This window comes from Furipterus horrens, unplaced genomic scaffold (assembly GCF_987537825.1).
Source record: "Furipterus horrens unplaced genomic scaffold, mFurHor1.1.pri manual_scaffold_6, whole genome shotgun sequence".
Taxonomy (NCBI): Eukaryota; Metazoa; Chordata; class Mammalia; order Chiroptera; family Furipteridae; genus Furipterus; species Furipterus horrens.
Window position 1 is genome coordinate 89034183 of NW_028327176.1, and position 25122 is coordinate 89059304.

General features: G+C 52.6%; 1 protein-coding gene and 1 long non-coding RNA gene across 6 annotated transcripts; one reads left to right on the forward strand and one right to left on the reverse strand.

Moving 5' to 3' along the window:
- Positions 1-6248: 6248 nt before the first annotated feature.
- Positions 6249-9514, reverse strand: LOC150006889 (class I histocompatibility antigen, Gogo-B*0201 alpha chain-like). 2 transcript variants are annotated; one of them, XM_090282279.1, is made up of 8 exons: positions 9403-9514; positions 8898-9182; positions 8388-8663; positions 7553-7828; positions 7323-7433; positions 6855-6887; positions 6719-6766; positions 6249-6572 (listed from the first exon to the last, which is right to left on the reverse strand). In XM_090282279.1, exons 1-8 carry the CDS (start codon positions 9464-9466, stop codon positions 6568-6570), a joined length of 1098 nt encoding a protein of 365 aa, XP_090138405.1. In that variant the 5' UTR covers positions 9467-9514; the 3' UTR covers positions 6249-6567. The 2 variants fall into 2 exon arrangements, with proteins under 2 accessions (XP_090138405.1, XP_090138406.1); XM_090282280.1 differs by lacking the exon at positions 7553-7828.
- On the forward strand, positions 8707-10716 carry LOC150006890 (uncharacterized). Of its 4 annotated transcripts, none has more exons than XR_016512005.1 (2): positions 8707-10228; positions 10310-10716. It is a non-coding gene; the product is annotated as an uncharacterized LOC150006890 (long non-coding RNA). The 4 variants fall into 4 exon arrangements; XR_016512006.1 differs by having other exon boundaries at positions 8707-10224; XR_016512007.1 differs by having other exon boundaries at positions 8707-10208.
- Positions 10717-25122: the final 14406 nt, after the last annotated feature.

Genomic DNA, 25122 nt, shown 5'->3' on the forward strand with positions numbered 1-25122 from the left:
CTTAGTTAATCACACCCTGAATTAAGTAGTTAATTGTGTTAGATTGTGAACTCAGATTAACCAGTAATGGGGAAACAGGGAGGAGAGGGGAGGTGGAGGTAATCATGTTAATATACAACCAGTTTTCTTTGTCTATTTTGTGTGCACATGCCCCTGCCTGGCTGTGTGCCCGACTCGGCAGACTAGTGAATAAACGCCTTACTTTGCTGCTGAAGTCCTGTGTCCCAGTAATGTATTGTGAGCATTTCTCACACTCCTATATCTGCAGTGAGATATTTATCTAAGACACCTCTGTTTTGTTCTTTAAAATTTCACCCATTTTATTTCTCTTTTTACAAACAAGCTGCTTCCAGCAGGCTGGGCAATCAGAACGCAGCCAGCAGATAGGCCTTGTGAGTGGCAGTCACATTGCTGAGACCATGTGCCTCCATCCAGTGGTCACATTGAGCAGGGACTCCATGAGCAAGCCCTGTGGGGCTGGGAAGAGGCCAAGTGACACCATAGGTCAAGGCCTCTCCCCCACCTGAGTAAAGCAGCCCCACCACACAGATACCCTCTGCTGGCATTGCCGCCCACACCCGTATCTCCATGAGGACCATGAGCACTTCTCTCCCCCACCGCTCAGTTCCCAGGTCATTTTCTTCAGTTCCTGCCTGGCCAGCCAACCCATTAGCTATTGTCCATGGGTCACTCATGCCCTACTCAGGGGCATCTCTCACACATTTGTCCCAGGGGGTCAGACCAGGTTTGATTCCTAGTCCTGGCCTGACAGCAGTTCCCAGTGCTGTTCAGGAGTCTGCTCCCAGGCTCACTGCTCTTGCTTTAGAATCTCTTCTTATGTCTCAATCACAGAAATTTATTTCCTTGGATTTTTATAAATTGCAGAAGTTATTTCAACTCAGCAGTTCTAAAAGATTTTAGTAAGAATAATTTTATGCTGGTGTAAAGAAAATTATTTCAAAAATCCGGAAAAGTATCTTTTCATGAAAGACCACATCCACAGAGAGAGGTGGACAAACTGTAAGGGCGCAGTGGCTTCTCAACAAGGGGAAAGTTGGGATAAACACACCCAGGGAACATTCCAGTACCCAGGGAGCTCATTTGAATTTTATTTGGTCATAAATTGCCCCCCATCCTGGGTAACCACTATGTGGATTTCTGACGCCATAGATGAGTTCTGTCAGTTTTTTGGAGAATGAAGTATTACAGTGGACATGCTTTGTACAGGCTCTCACTCAGCATTCTGTCCCGGGTCTCATCCCTATGGCTGTGAGTGGCTGTAGTTTATTTACTCTCATGGCTGCAAGAGGTTCCATTATATGAACATCCCACAGTTCTTGTCCTCTACTGCTCATGGGCATTTGTGTTATCCCCAGATTTTACAAACTGTGCTGCTATGAGCAATTGCTTCATAGATCTGACACACATATGTATGCATGTCTACTAAGTACATGACTAAGCCTGGAAGTGCTGCGTCATGGGGTGAACGATTGGGTGTATTGTAGTAATGTTGCCGGTGGAAATGTGGCTCTTTCACAGAGTTGTAAGACGTGCATTCTGGGGACTCACATACAGAGAGGTAAGGCTTAGTGGTCAGATTTAATGGAGGTGGAGCAGACAGAAGACTGTCACAGTTTTATCTTAGTCTCTAGTGTACGTGCCTCAGAGTAGAAGCACCTCCCCTTTCGTCATCTTGGCTTCTACTGGGCATGTGCCCAGGGAGAAATTTCCCCTCCTGTTTCCACTAATAATCCAATTTCGTACCAGATGGCAGTCCCCCCGCCACCCTGGAGATTTGAAAGCTGGTCCAAAACGCTGCCGTCCCCTGGGGAGTGTATAAAGCTGCAGCTCCTAACAAAGCAGGCTCAGCATCTGACTTAGCTCTCCATTCATTAGACTTGACAATGTCTGATTCCCTGATTCCCTTCTTTATTAATATCTAGCCACCTGCGCTAACAGTACCTCATGCCCAACATTTCTCAAAGTATTTGAATCAACTTACTCTCACACTGGTAACACATAAGAGGATTAGTGCAAATTCTTGCCAACAATAGATTTTGTCCGAGTTTCTCATTTTTGCCATTCTGGGGCTGTGCCATGATATCACATTACAGCTTAATTTGAACTTTTCCCCTCTGATTAAAAAGTTTGAGCAATTTTCTTAAATTTACGGGCCATGTAAATATCTTTAATAAGATGATGGATGGACTAATTGTTAAAGACTGAATGGGACTCTAGTATTGTGCCAGCATCTTTTAACTGTTATGATACTTCTGCTGTTAATGGATCTGCGGTTAAAGACCTGTGGTATAATAGAAAATATTTGGTCTTTGTCCCTGGTTCCTGGCACAGAGCTCCTAAAATTCTTGGAATCTCCAGAGATGGCTCTTGGCTGAGGGTCCTGGACAGTTTCAGGACGGGGCTGTTACCAGAAGACCAAGCTGGATCAGAAGGTTGGAAGTTTCAGCCTCACTGCCCAGCCTCTGGAAAGAGGGGTAAGAGTTTGAGGTCAATCACTAGTAGCCAATGATTTAATTAATCTTGTCTATGTAGTAAAACCTCTAATAATGGGGTTCAGAGAGCTTCTGAATTGCAAACACACCCACATGCTGGGGGCGGGGGTGACACTTTCCAACTCCATGGTGACAGAGGCTCTGGCACTCGGGACCGTTCCCCATTTTGCCCCGTGTCCCTCTCACTGGCTGCTCACTTGTGTTGTTTATAATAAAATGTAATAGTAAGCACAGCATTTTCCTAAGTTCTGTGAGTTGATCTAGCAAAGTAATGACCCCTTTCATAGCCTAGTCAGACAGAAGCGCAGGTAACACGGGGGTCTGAGCTTGAGACTCACTCTGAAGCGAGGGCAGTCTTGTGGGATGGAGCCCTGCCCATGTGACGCCTGAGGCTATCTCCAGGTAGGTCACGTTGGAATTGAGCTAAATTGTAGGAAAAACAGTTGGTTTTTGAAAATCAGAGAACTGGGTGAATGGAGAAAAAAGATCTCTCACTATCCCAGAGATATTCAGAGTGAGAGCAAGTGACCCTCTACCTAGGATGTCATTTATCAATCACTTGTTTTTCCAGCCAAACCTGAGCACCTGCAAAGTACCAGAAAGTTCTAGTCTCAGATCTTAGCTCCAAGAATTGAAATTAGTCTCTTTTCCACCCCTCACCCCAGCACCTGGACTGAGCAGAGACCACATTCCTACATGAAAGAGAAAAACACACGTCCAACATTCGTGCTTCTGGACACGGCTCGAGGCTCCATAAGTGAGGTGACCGGACATGCCGAACTCTGACTCAGGACTCGGGACTCAGAGAGCCTGGGCCTGCACAGAGTGCACTTGGCAAGGGTGGCGGGAGGGGCAGTAAGTGTCCAGGTGCCAGAGCAGCAGAGGCAGCAGTCATAGCCACAGGGCCCAGGGCTCAGCATCAGGGGAGTCAGTGGTGTGAGCGGTGACATCTGTGTCCAGCAGCAGAGCAGTGGTTCCTGTGTGGGACCCGACCCAGACTGCACTGTGGATTGTTCCTGGCTGTGCGGCCTCTAGTCTGTTCTGCAGCTTTCCCCAAAATAGCATTAGAACCCAATATCATATGTATACTGCTTTATATGGAAATTAGAAAAATTTAGATTCCATTGTTTGCTCCAAGAAATACATCTGGGGAACAGTCTCAGAGAACAAGCATTCGGAGATTTTATTATGCTGACCCGGGGTCCTTCCTAAATCTTCCACCTGACTACGCCATGGTAGAGAATGACATGTCACTCCCAACATCATGTCTCATAATTGACAATATCTGTCCTCCCTCTTCTGAGGAAAAAAAAACACCTTTAAATGTGGATTTAGGACCCCTCCTCACCCTGAGCTCTGTCACTGACCTCAGCATCTCCCCCTCTGGCTGAGCCCAGGATGGCTTGTGGGGCCCCTTACAAAGCCCCCAGGCCTCTCCCAGAGCCACTGTCTCAGAGAAGGCACCAGGCCAGGAAGGCTTATGTAACAAGCCCTGCAGGCAAGGCTGACACACAGCCACGTGGGAACCCTCGTCTGGGTTCGTGTTACTAAATGTGTGACCCGAAGACCAGCAGCATCAGCGCCCGCCTTGTTATAAATCCAGAACCTCACTCTGCTCCAGACTTTCTGAGTCTTAACAAAGTGGGAGGGTGATTCTTGCACACAGCAGAGTGTGGGGCTCCACGGTAGACTCGCCTTCTGGACAGGGAGGCAGAGCTGTGCAGTCGGCTCTGGTGTGTGGTCCCATCATCACTCAGCACGGGGGGCCTGGGTTCAATCCTTCTTCCTTTGTCTTCTATAGCCGTCACTCCCTTGGTGACCTCACTCATGCTCAAGAGTTTAAACATCATTTATATGTGTTGCCCGCAAGTCTATTTGCCCAGCTGACACATCACCCCATCTCCAGACTCAGATGTCACCACTGCCAGCAGATGGCTCCCTAGTATCTCTGACAGACACCTCAGTCCCCATACCTCTGAACATGAAGCCTGTGAAATCTCCTCACATGCGCTGCTTCCAGAGTCTTCCCCATCTCTGCTGATGGCAACTGTCTCTCTGCTTGTAGCCTCTGAGGTTTTTGGTGACCCTGACTCCACCCCTCATACCTCAGATTCACCATCAGGAACGCTGTAAAGCCCCTGTCAGAAGGCATCCAGAATCCTCCCATGCCCACTGTTACCGCAGCTCACCCAGGGAAGCATCTCCAGCCTGGAGCCCTGCACAGGCTCCTCCTGCGTCCCCACTGCCTCCCCAACCTCCCAAGTCTGCTCTCAGCACAGCAGCTACAGCGATCCTTCAAAGGGGATGTCAGGCCATGTCCTTTCCTGCCCTCAGCTGTCCTGTGACTCCCACCTTACTCAGAGCAAGTCCGTGCCCTCCCAACGCTCTCCAGGCCCATGTGGTCTGGCTGCGCCTCTGTCTCATCTCCGTTACTCTCTGCTCCATTCCCACACTGCCCCTGCTTGGACAGAACTTCCTCCAGACATCCTCATGGATAATCCCTCATCCTTCAATCTTCCCTCAAGGTCACCTTCCCAGTGAGACCCACACTGACCACCCAAGTCAAACAGCCATCTTCCCTGTCCCCACAGCCCACACTGGGGGTCGCCTTCCCCTCTGCGCTTTCCCAGATCACTTACCCTCCTAACACAGACACTTCCTGGTTACTGTGCTTACACACACTTTCCCTTCCACACAACATGTGCTCCACTAGGCCAGCAGTGACCCTGATCAACTTCAGTGATGTTCCCACATGTAGTGCCACACATGTCACACAGCCTATTGGCTCATGAATGGTCAGTGCAGGGCACATCCCTATGCTAGGCAGTGTCATTATTAATGTGGCCTCAGACCACAGCTGTTCTGCAGCAGTGACGGCACTACCCGCACTGACGCTGACATGGACGCACCTGCACTTTCCCACAGCACTGCTCCCCCTAAATCTAGAGTGGACTCTGCTCTGCGAATCCCGGGGTTGCACTGGAGCCAGCACTAGAGCGAAGGGCAGGCAGACAGCATGGGCAAGCAGAGCAGAATTCCAAGAGGAACTTATCTGAAGTGAGGAATTATGGGTCCCATTTCTGCTCATTCTGGATCCTGGCTCCTTTGAGAGTTTAGGAAAAGATGGGAAGATCAGTCAAGCCCTAGAAAGTGGAAAGGGCAGGATGTCTGAAAGTTCATCTTAGCACCAAAGGCTCCTGTGTGCAGGGAACCCCTGGGCCATGTGGGGATAATGACAGGCTGATAGACAGGGGACACCCAGAGGAGAGTGAGACCAGGACTCTTAACAAGAACAAAAATAGTCATATGTCTCTACATGAACAAACAAACAACAAAGACTCAGAAGATGGGGACTGAGGGTCAGACCCAGGCTTGAGCCCTTGCTGCCCACGTCCTGGACATGTTCTTTATTAGGATGGTTTTCAAGGCCTGGGTGATGTTGGGTCCCTGTGATCCCAGGTCCTGGTGGCCTAGTTTCTACAGAAGGAACAAGGACAAAGGGGCAGAGGGGTGACCCAGTCGAGGAGTGACCATGTAAAAGCCCATGATGCACTGAGCACTGACTGGGCACCAGCCCCAACCATGCTTGGTCCTCACAGCCTCACCTGTCCCAGCAACAGACTCAGCACAGCAAACACATGGATTCTGGAAACTTCCTGATGCTCCCATTTATTTCCTATAAAAATTTAGGATCTTCAGCTTATTAATTAACACATCAACCAACCGGACAAGAACTTAAAAAAAAACAAATTCATATCCAGAGTCTTATTTCAATTAGGGAGTAAGAGGTTGCAGCTCATTGAACCAGGTTAAAGACAGGGATTGGGAGACCTAGCCCTGCCTCTGTTGGAACAGGAAAGTGAGGGGAAGGGGGTGTGTTGGGCAGAGGAGGGCCAGCCTCCCACCTCCTCACATTATGCTGATAGGAACGCAGACATTCAGATGCCAGTTGCAGAAAGAGAAGTGAGATGTTCCTGAGGTTACAAATGGGTTTGGTGGGTGTGCGTGCGTGTGAAGAATCTTCCATCACTTATTCCGTAACAAAGGAGCTGTCTCACGCTGTAGAAGAAAATAATCATGAACAAATTCTGGTCAGTCACTATAGATGTTTTCTAAGTTTACCTCATGCTCAAAATGTCCCAGAGAATCCCCATTACCCTGTCCCGTCCCCTCTCCCACAACCCCTCCCGATGTCAGGGTCTCACCTTTACAAGCCGTGAGAGACACATCAGAGCCCTGGGCACTGTCACTGCCTGGGTAGCACAAAAGAAGACTGGTCAGAGCCCCAGGACTGAGACTAAAGGATCTCAGGGTCTCAGAGGTCACCCCCTCCATGCTCACTGGCAGCCTGAGCGTAGCTCCCTCCTTTTCCACCTGCGGGAAGAAAACACCCTGTGAGAGACTAAGGAGGACACAGGGCCATGAGGTCTTAAAGGAAGCCCTAGTTCTGGACCCCAGAGAAGTTTCCAAACTGTTGCTACGCAGAGTAGGATCAGGAATCCTAAGGAAAGTACATGTTTAGGAACTGGACCAACCACCCTCTTGGAGGTCTGTCCTCAGCAGTTACCCCACTTCTGACTTGTGACTATTGGGAACCAGGTCCCCATCACTAGAATCATCCTGGTGATAAATCTGTCCCTTACATTCACACCTGCCTTACTAAAGAGTAACTGAGAGTAAACAGGCCCCAAGACTGGCAAGCACCCGGGTGAAGATGGTGCTTCCCTTAATAAAGAGGGACTCACATCTACCTGGGCCTGAATGAAACCCCCAGCAGGACAAGAAACTCAGACCCCACCCCTCCCCTACCTGAGCGCTTCCTCCCACACATCACAGCTGCAGCTGCCACAGCTACAACGACCAGGACAACAGTGACACCTGTGATGATGATGATGGTAGTCCTGGTCTGAGGCGGCGGCTCTGGAAAGGGACAGGAAGGTGAGGGCCCTGACCCCCAGGCCCCAACCCTGACCCTGATTAGGTCCTCCCGAGGCCCCCGCTTCCCTGGGAAGAGGCTCTGTGCGCACGTCCCCCCTCACCCCATCTGAGGGTCCGGGGCTCGGCCAGCCCCTCGTGCTGCACAAGGCATGTGTATCTCTGCTCCTCTCCAGGGGGCACCACCACCGACGCCCACTTCTGGAAGGTCCCATCCCCTGCAGGCCTGGTCTCCACAAGCTCCATGTCCTGGGTCTGGTCCTCCCCGTCACGCTGCCAGGTCAGGGTGATCTCGGCAGGGTAGAAGCCCCGGGCCCAGCACCTCAGGGTGACCTCATGCTCAGACATGGGGTGGTGGGTCACGTGTGTCTTTGGAGGGTCTGAGGGGAAGCGTGAGAAAACTCAGTGTCATGGGACACACCAGCAGCACTATGTGACCATCCTGAGAAAGGACAGGACAATCGGGTCCGGGAGGGAGCGCCAGATCCCGACACCAGCCTGGACAGCGTCACCTGAGATTTACTCCCAGTCTTTAGAAAGTTCTAGAATCAGCATGACACAGCCCCGGGCAGGAGGCCGGTCTCTGAGGGGAGAAAAGGCATTTCTGATCCAGACCCGAGTGGAGGCCCCGTGACTCAGAGCAGTCGGGTCACACCTGAGACACCGGGTGTGGGGCGGGGACAAAGCCTGAGAGAGAAAATCCCCGTGGGCCCCCGAGCCGCTGCCAGAGTCAAAGGGAACCACCGATCGGTTATTTCCGGGTTGTGCCCCTGCGCCCCCGGAGAGAGGGCACCCCGGAGTGTCCCTGAGCGGAGGTGCGGGTCACTGTCCGGTCCCGGATCTGAAAATCCAGGCGGACTGTCTCTGACACTGACCCCATTCCCGTCTCCTCGCTGGAGCCCCGGCCCCGGGGGAGAGGAGGCCCCGCGGCCCCGGTACCTGCGCGCTGCAGCGCCTCCTTCCCCTTCTCCAGGTACCGCAGGAGCCACTCCTGGCACTCCCACTCCACGTAGTTCCTGATTCGCTCCGCCACACCGGCCGCCTCCCACTTGCGCTGGGTGTTCTTAGCCTCCGCGTCGGCCGCGGTCCAGGTGCGCAGGTCCTCGTTCAGGGCGATGTAGTCGGCGCCGTCGTAGGCAAACTGGTTATAACCGCGGAGGAGGCGCCCGTCCGGTCCCGTGTCGCAGCCGGACATTCTCTGGAAGGTGTGAGACCCTGACCCCGCCCCGCGGTCAGCCGCGCCCCCGGGTCAGCCCCGCCCCGCCCCGTGGGGACTAAACCAAAACCGAAAGTGAAACTGGGTCAACGTCCCCGCCGGCTCCTCCGGCATGGGGGGCAAGGGATGGGAGTTCCTGCAGCCTCGGGGCGAAGCTCGGACGGGGCCCCTCAGGCGACCCCCGCCCGCCCGTGGGGATGGGGGTCGGGACGGGCCCGGTCCCGCGTGCTCACCGCCGTCGCTCTGGTTGTAGTAGCCGCGCAGGGTGTTCAGGCTCACTCGGTAAGTCTGCGCGGCTTCTTTGGAGATTCGCGTGCTGCGGTCCCAGTACTGCGGGTCCTCCTGCTCCACCCACGGCTGCTGCATCCACGGCGCCCGCGGCTCTGCCCTCGGGTCCGCGCCTTCGCTATCAAACCGCACGAACTGCGTGTCGTCCACGTAGCCGACGCCGATGAAGTGGGGCTCCCCGCCTCCGGGCCGGGACACGGCGGTGCCGAAATATCTCAGGGAGTGGGGACCTGCGGGCGGGGCGGAGCTGAGACGGGCCACTCTTCCTCCCGGCGTGGGTCCCGGTCCGTGGGACAGGAGGGGGAGCGCCCGGGAGACGGAAAAGGGGGGCCGGGACGGGCGTGGGGTCGGGGCCGTGGGTGGTGGAGACGCGCCCTCCCCGGGGTCCTTCCCGCGCCGCGTCCCCCGCGCCTCCCCCGCAGAGGCCGTTCCCTCCCACCCCGCGCTCACCCGCCCAGGTCTCGGTCAGGGCCAGCGCCCCCCAGAGCAGCAGGAGGAGGCTCGGGGGCCTCATTACCAAAACCTCGGGTTTGGGGAGGATCTGATGCCGGGCGGGTCCGCGGAGACCTTATAACCGGGAACGGCGCTGACGCTGATTGGCGTCTCTAGAGACCGGACACCAATGAGAGTGACAACTGGGGACGCATCATGAGTATCCAGGAAGGAGGCCCCGACACAGGTTGTGAGAGGGAGAGTGAAACCGGGGAGACGGGGACTCCCCAGCACTGGGCTTCCCCGCCCCAGACTCCGCCCTCGGGCTGAGACCCTGACAACCGGGCCTGGGACCTGGGACCTGACCCCCCTCCTGCTCTGAGAGTCTTTGCCACCCTGGGTCCCTGAGTCCAGGGCCAGGGTCTGTGTGAGGAAACCAGGGAGAGACCCCCAGGTGGGCCCAGCCTCCTTTCTTCACCTTATGTTCCCGGAATCCCTCTCCCTGAAGTAGACTCTGTGCCTCCCACCCCTTCTCTCTGTGTCAGAACGTAGAGGCGGCTGGACTGCCCTCCCGGACTTCTGACGTATGTAAATGAGCCGTATGCAAATTAACCCCGTCCTAGCCCCTCTTATGGGAAATGAAAATGGACTTTGCGAGTTCCCAGAAGAAATGTTGATGGACCTAGCTGGATATGTTGACTGACCTCGTGGGGGAAAAGCAGGGAGATGTAAATAACTTACTGAATGTGTTGATGGGAAAACTCAGCCTAACTGAATTTGTTTTTGGCAAAGCGTGGAGATGGCGCCAGCAGAAACACACGCAAGTAAATTTTACAGCCCGTAGGTGATTGGGAGTTTCTACTCTTCCTTTTCTTTTTTTTCTACCTCCTCTCTTTATTTCAATAAACTTTCTGTTTAATCTTAGAGTGGTGTTCAGTGATTTCTCAGAGGAAGACTACCTGACACTTTCCCCCTGGACTCCTCTAGAAGTAAAATCACCCCAGGGAACTTGATGCCTGAGAGGAGCTCACCCAAGGAGTGGGGTCTGAGGGACAAGGGCTTTCCCTTTAATCCTGGAGGAATTGTGCCTGGAAGCAACTGATGGAGATTCTCAGCTCCGGTTCCTGGTTATCTACGAACTGCAGTGGGAACACGATCTTGGAAACCCGACACCAGGAGGCTCATCTGTGAAGAAGTGGTTTTGGCCCCTTGGTACAGAAATGTGTCTAAATAGCCCTGCAGTCCGACTCACAGGACCCCTAAATCCCACTTCCCACACAGTGAGTGTGTGATTCGGGATTGGTACGTTGTAAAATGCCCTTCACTCCGAGCCCCAAGTGTGTCCCTGTGAGTCCCGCGTCCTCAGTACAAAGGAGCCCCGGGAAGCAGTGTGTTGCTGTGCGTTTGAACAGGAACGTGTGCAGCTCTGAGCTGCAAGGACTCAGTGCGGTCACCCACGTCATGGAGAGAGAGCAGGCGGGTGGGGGAGGCGTCCTAGACCCAGGGCAGGGTGAGGGAAGTTCAGAGAGGGCATGGTGGACCCTGGAGTCTCTCAGCCTCCAGAGGATCAATAACCCTGCCTCAGTTTCCCTGCTGTTCTCAGTCTTTGACAAGAAGAAGCCTGTGAGAAGTGAGGTCCCAGAGCAAAGGGGCAGCACATTAGAGAGCACAGCAGTGGGGACATCAGTCAGTCACCATCCTTCAGGCAGAGGGTCTGGGTGTCATTCTCATGCTGCCACATGATCTAATGGAGAAAGAAAAATGACAAGAGAGCACATGGAAGCACTGCTGGGCCAACACCTTTAAGTGGACGAGAAGGGATGAGGCGTGGAGCACCAGCCGGGGACTGGCTCTGGCTGGGAGTGTGGGCAGCTCACCTGCGTGAAGGTCTCCAAGTAGCTGGTGCTGGAACTCTGTCAAAGTTGTCGTCTTATGTGTTCGGTTTTCTCAGTGAAGCAGGAGACAAGGTCACTGGCAGTAATAAGATGGGGAAGGAGGGTGGACGTTTGAGCAGAGGATGGGGGGAGACTGAGGGAGCCCTGCAGGGACAGGATGATGGAGGACAGCGGTGTGGCCCCCCTTACTGTCTGGGTCATGATGTTAACGTGACAGCGTGAGCACAGCTGAGTGGTTCTCCAGCCTCCTGTAGCTGGTGGGGCCGACGCAGGGCAGGCAGAGGTGGGGTCAGTGGCTGTGTAGTTTCTCCAAGCAAGGGTGACAGAGCGACAGGGGGGTCAAGGGATGGACTGAAATGACATCTCATGGAATTGAAGAGGAGGGAGGAGAGGACATCAAGGGGTGAGGGACAGGGAATAGATGGATCGTGAACTGGGATCCCAGTGAGGTCAAGGGATTGTTGGAGTTGATGCAGCACAGGGTGAACTCAGGCCTAAAAACAGGTTCATTTGTGATGAAAGGTTTGCTGCTCTTACGTTACAATGTATGATCAAATAATCGTACCAGTGTTTTCAGAGCTGAGGCCACTTTGCTTTTAGGGTTTGTGTGGCATCATTGGGCCCACCCAGCTAATCCAGGAGAGTCTCTCTATCCCTAGGTCCTTAACCTGAATTACATCACCCAAGTCCCTTTGCCATGGAAGGAAACCTGTTCACAGGCTCCAAGGAATAGGCTGGGCGTCTTTGGGGGCCACTGTTCAGCCTTCCACCTGTGATGATGTTGACATCACCGAGGATCAAGGAGGCAGCCCTCTGGGGAGGGTGATAGTGAGACAGGAGCTAAGAAGTGGGGGAACGGCCTGGGGGTCCACAAAATATTCCTACCATGAGGGGATTGGGGCTCCAATCTGATGACCAATTAGAGGGCGTTAGGGAGAAGGGAGGAGAAAAGGTCAGAGCAGTTGAGGAGCAAGGACCTCACCCACTGCCACACCCAGGGCACAAGGTCAGTGGGAGGGGAGACCCCTGTGGGAGGACGTCAGAGGGAGCCGTTTCCTATGGAGACCCGGTTTCTGTCAGAGCTGCAAGGTGCAGGGACATCCTGGGGGAGGCTGTGCAGGTTTGGCTGATCCTGGGCTGAGATCTCTGGGTGTGGACAGTGGGGTGTATGCAGCCTGTGAAGCTGAGTGTGCACCATGTTGGGGGACCAGAGGTGACTGAGAAAAGCAGGGGAAGGAAAGATGAGATTCATCCTGGTTGATTCAGGGCATATGGTGGTGAGTGTGGGAGCGGGAGGTGGGAGGAGCAGGGTTTGGGGCTCTCACTTGGGCTCTGCTGAGGGAGATGAGGAGATTTGGGTGGTCGGATCTTGGTTCCAGGTTTGACCCTGACTGTGGGTGCAGTGCCTGCAGGATTGGAAGGGGCTTAGAGGATGTGCATGAGTTCACTCTTTTTATTTTTAAATCCTTACCCTAGGACATTGGTTTTGTTTTGTTTTTTTCATTGCTTTTAGAAGAGAGGAAGGACGAGAGGAAGAAGGGAGAGAGAGAGAGGCATCGAAGTGAGAGAAAAATCTTTGATTGGTTGCCTTCTGTATGTGTCTGGTCCTGGGATCATAAGATCTGGACCGAGGATCTAACCTGCAATTTTTCTGTTAGGTGAGTGCGCACCACCAACTGAGCCACACCTGCCAGGGCGTGAGTTCCCTTTTAAACCTGAGAGAGAGGTTGTACTCAGACCAGGTCTCAGTGTGACAGCTGCTGTTGGAGGTGTGGCTACTGGGTCATCCGCTGTGACCTTGGCGCCCAGGCCCCTCTTCTGTCCTGTTGAGGGAACAGAAGGCCCAGGGGAGCCGTGGTCCTCATGCCAACAGTTGCCATGTACGTAACCACATGTGAAAGATGTAGACATTGAGATGTTCCCAAATAAGAGATGGTTTTATTTTAAAAACTGAGCAACGAAACAGAAATAGGGAGAAGGAATTAATGTGCCTACATTTCAGTTTTCCCTGGTATTGCCATCAAGGGGAAGGACAGACAGGTGCTGGGAGGGGTGGGAGTGTGACAGGCAGTACAAGGGCCCCTGAACGCCCCTCTTCCCCAAATGAAAGATAGTGCAGGATAATGAAGAGAAGTTTATATTACTTTGATGTTTGTATACAATTAGGAAAACATCATTTTGTTCAATGTAATAATATTGTTTGAAGAGAAAAGTTATTTTTTAAGAGATGAGTCCTCATATATTTAAGAGTGAGGGGTATGATGTTGGCAGGTGATTTTCAGTTGTAAGAAGTGCTTATTTCTGCCTTATCCTGACTTCCTCAGGAGGGTCCTCTCCTTCCCAGACCTAACACCCCAGCCCCCGCCCCTTCCCATGTTCTGAGACAAAATGAACGGATTTCCAGGTGTAGGGTCCTCTAGCTCCAGAGGCAGCGGCAGAAACAAGTGACAGGGACTTGGGTGGCCAAGGTTCCATCCCAGGGACTAAGGGCACCCACCTAGTGTGTTTGTTGGGTCCATCCTGGACCTGGGACCAGCTGTTACAGCTTGGAGACCTCACTCTTGCCTGAGGCTGAGTCCACGGTGACTCAGGGGGAGGAAGCATCAGTGTTAGCGTGGGTTTTGGAAAACGCTTTGCACCAGGAATCCGAGAGCAGACGGTCCCCGATCTTGTATAAAAGCCCTGATCTAGTGCTGGGAGCAGAGGAGACCTTGGGAGGTCCTGGCTGAGCAGCAGAAAGGGGAGCGGGGTCTTCTGTCGTCAGCCCTGTGGCCACACGGGGGCGCTGCCGCGCTGCCACCAGGGGAAGCAGCCAGAGGTCAGAGGAGGACCTAGTGCGAGAGAGGTGAGTCCATCTGACAGGATTTCATTTTTACTTTCAAATTTTTAAAAAAGTTTCAGCAACTGCTGTCTGAGGCCAGCTTAAGGCCAGGCATGTCGTGGGCACCTAGGGACGTGGGGTCTTTGATAGGAGCAGTGGGCAGAACTTAGATGTTCAACACCAGGTGCAGAAATAATGTGGTTGTCATTATCCGGAGCCAGATCTGAGCTTGAAGGTCCCTGCGAGGTGGTAAGTGGAGTGTCAGCCATTGACTTATTCCACCTCTCAGGTTCTGCGTGGGTCTCAGGTACTTTCAGGTAGAGCAGTTGGAGGACTTCTGGGTCTTAACTAGCACTGGCCCCTGATATTCAAGGTGGCCCACATACGTCATCGTATACTAGTTTTCTTAAAACTAAAAAAAAAAAATATTGATATGAGAGACAGACAGAAACATTGACTTGTTATTCTACTCATTTATGCATTCATTGCTTGCTTCTTGTATGTGCCCTAATCAGGGATTCTGCCCTGGCTGGTTTAGCTCAGTGGATTGAGCGTCGGCCTGCGAGCTAAGTGTCGCTGGTTCGATATTCCAGTCAGGGTACATCAGAGAAGGAAAACTCTGACTCCAAAAAACCTCCGCTGCCTTGCGGCATACCTCTTCAGGGGAAAGGCTAAGGGAGTAAACCCCGACAGAAAATCCGGAGCCGGAGTCCCTAAGGCGGTTTGACGCTGTAGTCAACACCGGCAACTCCTGCGGCGCACCTGAAGCCAAGCTGTATCGACTCTTGTCTTTCCCTTGGACCCTTCAGCTGCGAAGAGAGGGGGGGTCTGCTGCATGGGCAACAGCAGACCCTCCATATTACCTTGCCCAGGCTCTGTAGCTTCATCGTCATCGCAAGATGTCGATTCAACACGGGAGGAGACAGACACCATGTCACTCTCGAGTCAGACTGCACAGCCATTCTCAGCGGTGCAGATAGACTCTTAAGAAGCTACACCATTGTCTCTCGAGACGGACGGCTGCCGACGACGACTATAGTAGTTTTAATTTTTCCCCCTTTGCTCTCCTCCGCCCAGTACTCCCCTTCCCTCCAGCAATCCCACACCCCTTCGTTCATGTCCATGGGTTGTGCATATAAGTCTTTTGGCTTCATCCTTTACTATATTATTCTTAACTTCCCCCTGTCTATTTTGTACCAACCGATTAGGCTTTTTAATTCCTGCACCATATTTTCATTTCTCCTCCTCCCCTCTCCCAGCTGATAACCCTCCAAATGATCCCCATTCCTATGATTCTGTTCCTATTCTGGTTTGCTTAGTTGGATTTTGTTTCTATTTTTTAGATTCAGTTGTTTAGAGTTGTGAGTTTGTTGTCATTTTAGTGTTCATAGTTTTGATCCTCTTTTTCTTAAGTAAGTCCCTTTGACATTTCATATAATAATGGCTTGATGATGATGAACTCCTTTAGCTTTACCTTGTCTGGAAGCACTTCATCTGCCCTTCCATTCTAAATGATAGCTTTGCTGGATAGAGTAATCTTGGTTGTAGGTCCTTACTTTTCATCACATTGAATACTGCTTGCCAGTCCCTTCCTGCCTGCAGTTTCCTTTGATAAATCAGCTGATAGTCTTTGTAGGTAACTCTCTGCTTTTCTCTTGCTGCTTTTAAGATTCTCTCTTTATCTTTCACCTTTGGCATTTTACTTATAATATGTCTTGGTATGGTCCTCCTTGGGTCTAGCTTGTTTGGGACTCTCTGTGCTTCCTGGACTTCTATGCTTATTTCCTTCACCAGATTTGGGATGTTTTCCTTCATTATTTTTCACATAAGCTTTCAATTTCTTGTTCTTCCTCTCTCCTTCTGGCACCCCTATGATTTGGATGTTGGCATGTTTAAAATTGTCCCAGGGGTTCCTAAGCCTCTTCTCATTTTTTTTCAATTCTTGTTTCCTCATTCTGTACTGGTTGATTGTTTTTTTCTTCCTTATGTTCCAAATCATTGATTGGAACCTCAGTTTCCTTCCCTTCACCATTTATTAGCTTTGCTGGATAGAGTAATTTGGGTTGCAGGTTGCTTTTCATCACATTGAATACTGCTTGCCAGTCCCTTTCTGCCTGCAAAGTGTCCTCTGAGAAATTAGCTGACAGTCCTATAGGTACCCCCCCTGTAGGCAACTCTCCACCTCTCTCTTGCTGTCCCCAGGACTCTTTCTTTATCTGTCACCTTTGGCTTCTCAATCATGATGCGTCCTGATGTGCGCCCCTCTGGGTCCAGCTTGCCTGGGACCCTCCGTGCTTCCTGGACCTGTATGTCCATCTCCTTTGCAAAATTTTGGAAGTTTTCCTCATTTTTTTCAATTCTTGCTTTCTCATTCTGCACTGGTTGACTGTTTTTTTCTTCCTTATGTTCCAAATCATTGATTTGTACCCCAGTTTCCTTCCTCTCACCATTGGTTTTGTGTGGATTTTCCTTCATTTCATTTAGCATAGCCTTCACTTCTTCCCTTATGCATTTGCCGTACTCAAGCATATCTGTGAAGCCTGTGAGCATCTTTATCACCAGAGTTTTGAATTCTGAGTCTGTTAGGTTATTTATATCCTCATCTGTTAGGTTGGCTATCTCCTTGTCACTTAGTTCTCACACTGGAAACTTGATCCATTTCCCCTTTTGGGCCATACTTCTCTGTCTCCTCATTCTGACAGGCTCCTGTGTTTGTTTGCCTCCGTGTCCCAGGTAGAGCTGTCGTTCCTGTTCCCTTGTAAGGGGTGGAGTCTTAGGGATTCGTCAGTACAGGGCAATGTGTTTCACCACGTTGTGGCACTGTATGTGGGGGAGGGGTCAGAGAGGGAACAATGCCGCCTACCCAGCACTTGCCCCTTTTCTAAGCACTTCTCCCACTTCCGCACCAAACTGGCGCCTCTCTAGCTGCTGCCCTGGCTGCCGTTTCCACAGTGGGTAGGTCTGCGGACATTCTAGGACCATGGCGGTCCTTTAAACAAGCGACTCTGCTGAGAGACTAACAGTTCCTGCCTCCGTCCTAACCCCCACTGATCTGCATAGTCAGGAGCAATGAGGCTTGATTTTCCCCAGTGCTGGGACTATGAGCTGGGAGGTCTGGTGAGGAGCTTGGAACACACCCCAGGTGTCCCTCCTGACTTTTTAAACCATGTGACTGCACTTTCCACTGGCCTGCCACTGCCGCCTCCACACCACGTCCTCTCTGCCCTGGCTCTGCCCCTCCTACGTGTCTGGGTGAGCATTTCTTCTTTATATCTTTGTTTGCTGGACTTCCATGATATTTGATTTTCTGGAACTTCTGGTTGTTTCTAGTTTTGAGATAGTTGTATTCCCTCTTATTTGTGGAGGGAGATGTAGCGTGTCTGTCTACACCTCCATCTTTGCCAGAAGTATAACCAGTATTTTGAACTCTGCATCTGATAGATTGCTTATCTCCATTTTGTTTAGTTCTTTTTCTGGAGTTGTGATCTGTTCTTTCATTTGGGCCATGTTTCATTGTCTCCTCATTTTGGCAGCCCAGCCTCCCTGTGTTTGTTTCTATGCATTAGGTATGACTCCCTGGCTTGGAAGAGTTTTCTAATGTAGTAAGTGTCCCTTAGGGTTCCAGGGGCTCCCCGGTAGGCATGGGCCAGGTCACCTTCCTGCGGCTGCTCAGTGTCTCCACCCACCAGGACGTCTCCTACCCTTGCTCTGGGGGTGCCCCAGAAGGCCAGCTGAAACCAAGGGGTGCCAACGAGGGTGAGCTGAGCCCAGACACTGACATTTATGTCAAGAAATTCAGAGAGGGCTGTCAGGTGGGAAGTGGGGAGATCCTGATGGGGGCAGATCCCAGGCTCAGGCTGCAGGAAGACCCTTTGGGCAGGGGCACCAGGGAGAGCAGGAGACTAGCTTCTTGGTCAGACATGGCTGAGTGAGCTCAGATGGGGAGAGGGGTGGGGAGGACAGAAGTGGGGTTCACTTATGTGCAGACAGCAGAGTCCCCAGAGTACACACATTTAAACAGGTTGCTCAGCAGAAGAACATGGATGGGGCAGAGGGGGAACACCCCCATGGAGGCACAGGGGCACAGACATCCCCAATCTGTACATACATCCCCACACACGTGTGGAATCATGTGGGCTAATATCACACAGGCCCCCCACAGACACGAGTACACATGTCCCTGAGGAGTCACACAGACTCACGTCACCACCACAGGCAGATAATCTCAAAGACAAACCCGAAGCCGCACACACTGGTCACGAGCACGCACACACCACGCACACAGGCACATGCAGGCTTCCTGGCTTTCCCAGGCCTGACTGTCTGGAAGAACATTCAGCAAGTCAGAACATGTGACGCGGCCGGGGGAAAGTTTCTCAGGGTGCTCAGATGGGAGGCTGCCGAGGCCTGAAGATGGGGCATCTGTGGGGTGTGGCCCCTCTACCACCCTCACTTCCCCACTCTTCTGCCTCCCCCTCCAGACACAGCAAGGCCAGATGGTGCTGGAGGTGTGGATCCCTGTGCTGGAGCAGCTGCCAGTGCTGGGCGCCTCCTTCTCAGACCAGGCAGGGAGGGGTGCTGCTGGGGCCTGTGTGCTTCATGGGCTAGCACCTTCTATGTCTGACCCTGTCAGTTGAAAGCAGGCCCACCTGGAATCCCACAGCATCAGCTCCACACCACCTCCCAAGAGGGGTCCTCACCATCTGGGGACCCTGGGTCAGGGTACTGAGAGCCCCTATTCAGGGGCAGACCAGAGGAGGGGTAAAGTGGGGTTCCAGGACACTGCAGGGCAGGGGTGGCATCTGGGCTCATGGTGCTCCCACCTGGAGCCCGTGACCTGTTAGAGAGCTGACACACTTATTTAAAACTGACCTTTCTGTAACCCCAAACAAGATGAGGAGAGAAAGGACACTGTGTTTTATATTTAAAAGTAATTGTATTAATTATTTAAAGACTAAAACTAAATAACAAAGATAAAGAGAGAAATGCCAACAAAAGTCGGTGGACTTTGGAGTCAGGGCTCTCCAGGGCTGAGCCCTGACCCTCCTCCTTGCCTCAGGGCTTTTCTTCAGTGACTGGGGGTGGGGGTTGAGAGCTCAACCCCAGCTCCCTCACACCCCACCCATAGCATCCACTGTGAACATTAGAATACACGGTCTCCTTGGCCTCAGGGCTCTGACTCTCTTGTCTCCACATCCTGGGTCTTTGGCTCCCCGACCCTCACACCTGCTCTCCTTCACCTGGTCTCGGCGCAGGAATGGCCTGCTGCTTGGGGACCTGGCCGCTGCCCCCAGGGAGGCAAGGATAGTGAGGGCTGTTTGCAGGGCCTGTATTCAGCGGACGATTGAAATGTCGGAATATTCTCTACCGGTTGAGAAGTCACCGTGGCCCTGAGCCCCTGAGTATCCCATTGCCATCCTGGCCACCCCAGTCCATCCCGGGACTCCCAGGACCTTGTGTAGCTCTATGATCAGTGTCCATTCTGACTGGTGGTTAAAAAATTGTGATTGCCTCCTCCTGGGGAGTATGCATGTGATGCTTGCATTGTTACCTCAATCCCCACCAAACCTCTATCCACCCTCATTCTTCTCCGACGGGCCATTGCCAGGAGTGGGTGGCTTAATCCCTGTTCCCTGGAGGGCCTGCCCCGCTGGGATCACAAAGCCTGGCTGACATCCAGAATCACAAATGGATCCCCGTTTCTGCCTGACGCTGGTGCGGAACTGGTTCAGGAGGAGGGTGTGCCTCGAACACCCCTCCCCATCTTTAGGGACTCAAGGCCTGGAAGGAGCCTTAGATGGCCCAGTCTCAACTCTGCAAATGTGGAGGCTGAGGCTCCTTCCCTGCAACGTTTCCTGCGCCTGTAGGTCTGGTCATCTCACCTCTCCCCCTAAGGCTGGCCGAGTCCAGTCACAATAAGGCAGGGCTGTGGCCGCCCCCATGCTGTGCCACTGCGGGTATCAGCGTGGAAGTCATCCCAGGCTTCCCGCTGTGCCAAGATGCACAGTGTTTGCCGTTTCCTCCCACTCTGTGCTGCCCCCACTCCCTCCTACCCCAGCGGCCACTCCCGGGGCTTATTTTTCCTGCAGCTGGTCCCGGTCCGGGCCATGGTCCGGGTCTGTCCCTTCTGTTCAGGGCGGCCGCACCCCCCGGGCATCCCTCCCTGGGCTCCCTGCCTCTCCTGGGACTTCCCATCCTTCCACAGCATTTCCTGCCTGCCGCCCATCCTGCCAGTGGATTAAAATTTATTCCAGGGCCTCATCCCAGTCAGGAGGTCCCAATTTTTGCTGGACGCCTGGCTTTGAGAGCAGGAGCGGGACGGGCGTGAGCGCGTGTGCACGGGTGTGTGTTCCGGTTTCGCGTCCGCAAAATCCGGTGCTGCCTTGCACCCCCGACCTTGAGTGCGCACCCGCCTGCCCACGCTCCTACTTCTTTCTAACGTGGTATCTCCAACGGCACCGCCTTGATCGTCCGGATCTCAGCGACAAAACCCCAGTTTTGAAACCCTGGATTTTGGGAGCTACTTCTCTGTGCAGGAAGCTCTCTGACGGACGCCTAGAAAGAAAAGGGAGCAGGAAACCAGGGGACAGGTGAAAAGCCCCCCTCGCACCCCGCCTCTGGCTCCGCGCATCTCTCAGCCTCGTCTGCCCCCTGGTGCCGGCGCCCAGGCCTCCGCCCGCTCACCAGCCTGCGGAGCATTCGGTCCCTAAAGACTCCAAAACGGCTGCTCCTCCTTCGTCACCTCTGAACCCTCACTTTCTCATTCTGCCCAGCCTAGGAGGGGGCCGAATGGAGGGGAAGCTCCCGATCTCATCTATTTGGGGTCAGGTGTTTCCGGGTCCACCCACGCCCTGCGTCTCAACCTTCAAGTCCTGAGGGCTTCAGACAGGCCGCCTTCCTCCCTTCCCACCCTCCCTCCCAGGCCTCCCTTGTAGAGGTGACCAGACCTAAAAAGACGCTCCCCGCTCTCCCCGCCGGCACCCGCTCCCAGGCAAGACCTCGGAGAGCTGAGGTTTCTCAGCGCTCTCTCTGCATTGGAGCCAAACCCACACAGGTAGCCCCTGAGCGCAAAGGGGAATGATCCCAGAGGTCACTTTCGGTCAGATGCCCTGAGCTCAGAGGGCTTTTCTCCACGGAAACAAGGTCACACAGTCACTCAGACAACATTTATACATGGCGGTTAGGTCCCCTGGCCACCCACGAAAGCCTATTTTATGAAGGATTCTGTGTCAGGTTGCAGCTTGAGGAAGCCAGAACCGCAGTGGGACGCCTCCCTCTCTGGGGCCAGCGGAGCCCCGGCTCGAAGAAAAGATGGGAGCAGTTTAAGGGCGGGGCTCCAGGCTGGGGGCCTGGGGCGGGGCAGGGCGTGTGAGTGCAGAGGCCCTGGCGTTGGGACATGTGGGTGCTGTCAGTCGCTCCGGTGGCTTGTGGGCAGTGGCGGCTTCTGGGAAGGACATAAAGGAGTGAGAGGCAGAGACTTCGGGGACCTTGGGGTTGGTTGGGTCAAAATATAAACTTGTAGGAGGGGCTGGATTCTGAAACATCTTGACTGCCTCTCAAAGGAGTTTAATTTGAAACCCAAAAGGAAGAGGGAGGCATTGATTGTGTTTAAAAGGTGACTGATATGATGGAGTTGTGTGCTACCAAGGCCCCACCCAGGGTGGATGAGGGTGTAAAGGAACGGGAGAAAGGACCCAGCGAACAGGCTCGGAGGTTTAGGAGGGGAGGACTTGGAGTGGGTGGGGAGAGCAGTGAGATTATAGCGGGAAGCCTGTGGGGATGGGTCCTCTAGCCTGTTACAGCCTTGGAACTGCTTCTCAGACTTGGACTGATATTTTTGGCTTCTGTGACTATGGTCAAAATATCCCTTGTAAAATTTGAACCGCTTAGACTACTCATTGTACATGGGAACACTGCATAGTCCAGAAGGCCATGTTGCATTCTGGGATTTGTAGTTTTGTAGTTTCTGAGTGGCCCAGTGGATTGAGCGTCGGCCTGCGAGCTAAGTGTCGCTAGTTCGATCTTCCAGTCAGGGCACATCAGAGAAGGAAAACTCTGATTCCAAAAAACCTCCGCTGCCTTGCGGCATACCTCTTCAGGGGAAAGGCTAAGGGAGTAAAACCCCGACAGAAAATCCGGAGCCGGAGTCCCTAAGGCGGTTTGACGTTGTAGTCAACAATGGCAACTCCTGCGGCGCACCTGAAGCCAAGCTGTATTGACTCCGTCTTTCCCTTGGACCCTTCAGCTGCGAAGAGAGGGGGGGTCTGCTGCATGGGCAACAGCAGACCCTCCATATCACCCTGCCCAGGCTCTGTAGCTTCAGCTTCACTGGAGAGGACACTCCAGCGTCATCGCAAGATGTCGATTCAACACGGGAGGAGACAGATACCGTGTCACTCCCGAGTTGGACTGCACAGCCATTCTCGGCGGTGCAGATAGACTCTTAAGAAGCTACACCATCGTCTCTCGAGACGGACGGCTGCCGACGACGACGGAGTTTCTGAGTGGTCAGAGCTGTTGTGGGGTGGAGATGAGATAGGAAAGCGAGTGGGTCAAAGCAAGGCTTTAGCTGCCTCAGAAAGAAGTTCCCATTTTTGTGGTTGTGTAGCCCTATTCCTACAATTTGTTATGTTCAGCAGAGGGAGTCAGGGCCACATCCTAGCTTCGTCCTTGCCAGAGTGCAGTTCACAAGGCATGATCATGTTTCCCCATTCAAACCTGCTGAAGGAGCAGCCACCCCGGGTGCTTGCATTTGGTTTCTGTTATCTTTTTCTCATCTTCAGTGTCGTCGGCAGCCGTCCGTCTCGAGAGACGATGGTGTAGCTTCTTAAGAGTCTATCTGCACCGTTGAGAATGGCTGTGCAGTCTGACTCGAGAGTGACATGGTGTCTGTCTCCTCCCGTGTTGAATCGACATCTTGCGATGACGCTGAAGCTACAGAGCCTGGGCAGGGTAATATGGAGGGTCTGCTGTTGCCCATGCAGCAGACCCCCCCTCTCTTCGCAGCTGAAGGGTCCAAGGGAAAGACAAGAGTCGATACAGCTTGGCTTCAGGTGCGCCGCAGGAGTTGCCGGTGTTGACTACAACGTCAAACCGCCTTAGGGACTCCGGCTCCGGATTTTCTGTCGGGGTTTACTCCCTTAGCCTTTCCCCTGAAGAGGTATGCCGCAAGGCAGCGGAGGTTTTTTGGAGTCAGAGTTTTCCTTCTCTGATGTACCCTGACTGGAAGATCGAACCAGCGACACTTAGCTCGCAGGCCGACGCTCAATCCACTGAGCTAAACGGGAAATGGCACTGCCAGCAGAGTGCCATCTCAGTAGGGAAGACCTACTAGCTGTCCCAGCTAGTCCGTGATTGAAGACCAGGAACAACTATAGTGGCACCTCCATAGCATCATGCACAAACAGCTGGGATGGCAGATCAGCCTCAGTGAGAGCCATCACACCACGCCACTTTCCCTTGGTTGGCAGAACATGGCAATCCATTTTATTTACTTTCTCATGGCCTCTCTTTTTATTAGTAACACCTTGCTTGCAGGCCAAAATCTTTTGGTTCTCCAGAAACAGATGGGTGGTTTTTCAAAGCATAAGAGGTAAAAGCTGCACTGGATACTATGGCATCTGGTGCAAAGGTCATATTCCAGGTCTTGCCACTTCATCTATAAGGGCTTGGGTTCCATAGAGATTCGGGCCAAAGTATGTTGGTCATGGCTCTCTATTCCAGTTGTGTTCACTTCCCCCCAGGGGCTGGACTATATTGCTGTGGGTTAATTCTTCTCACTGAATATGGTATACCTATATTACTAGTGCTGGTAGAGATTTCTAACAGCTCTGCAAATTTCCACTGGTGGTTATTTTTATTAATATCTCAAGATTTTTCAAAATTGAAATCTATAGAAACAAACAATAAACACTAAAACCAGGAAACATGTTTCTGAGATCTTAGGGTTAAGAAGATGGGAAATGGCATGTGTTTAATTGGGGCCCTGGTAGTCAGACAGAAAAGCCTGCAGCAGCAGATGGCCTGGCTGAGCAGACTTGGGGCTGACGGTGGCACTGATGGTGGCTGGCAGGAGACCTCTCTGTGTTCCTAAGTAAAGGCTTCTCCTTCATTTAGCTTCCCAGTGGGGCGTTGCTTCTTACTGGGCTTCTTATTTAATCTGAGCATCAGTTTTCTCATTTGCAGAATGGAATAGTACCTGCTCTGTAAGGGAGTAATTTCCCCTTAATGACACCTTTGCACTGGAAAGTTCAGGGAGGGGACTGCCACGCTGCCCTAGTCCAATGCCCTCGTCCTGGTTACTGCTGACACACTGGTGTCTGGGGTACAGAGTTCCCCTTTACCTTCTGGTCTCAGTGCTGTCATGACCCCATACTTCTTGCTTCTTTTTGTTACAAACAGCTGTGTTTAATCTGTTTTGTTACAAACAGATTTTGTTACAAAAATCTGATTCTGAAGAGTTTAAGTTCCCCAAAAAATTTACTGTGAAAATATTGCGGTACTCGGGATTTGAAGGGCAGGGTGATTCAACTGGAAGAGCAAAGGAATTTCTGGGACCTCACAAGTTCTTCATGGACTTTGTCTGGGAGCAGGGCCACGAACACCACCCAGCTGGTCTGCTCTCAACTCTGTGTCTCTGGGCGCCAAGGCTCAGATTCCTGAGTGCCAGTCTGACTGGTCTAGTTGTTGGGTCAGCTGTCTCCCTGAGAACCCACAAACCCACTCTTCTATGGCAGGGGATCCAGTAAAATAGATATGGACTATGAATATGAAATATATATGAAGCACTGGGATGGGGGTAGAGAAGTGTTGGGGGCACTCTTCCCACATAAGGTGGAATTACTGAGACACCCCAAGAGGTGTCTGCTGTCTTTCCCCTTTCTGAACGTTTGACCAGCATGATCCAACCAGCCTCTTCATGACCACAGTTATGCTCCCCCATCCCCCTCTCCCCAGGGGGCACCCCAAGTCATGTTCAGCTGTTGTAGCCACAATGTCATGGGTGCTCTATGCTTGGAGTGC

What these genes read in the sequence shown, in the direction of transcription:
- LOC150006889 (XM_090282279.1), bottom strand. Translation starts at nt 9,466, where the DNA reads ATGAGGCCCCCGAGCCTCCTCCTGCTGCTCTGGGGGGCGCTGGCCCTG. An exon ending in CCTGACCGAGACCTGGGCGG is followed by an intron (nt 9,183 to 9,402) that starts GTGAGCGCGGGG and finishes CCCCGCCCGCAG; the next exon opens with GTCCCCACTCCCTGAGATAT. An exon ending in GTGTGGGAGGAAGCGCTCAG is followed by an intron (nt 6,888 to 7,322) that starts GTAGGGGAGGGG and finishes TTCTTCCCGCAG; the next exon opens with GTGGAAAAGGAGGGAGCTAC.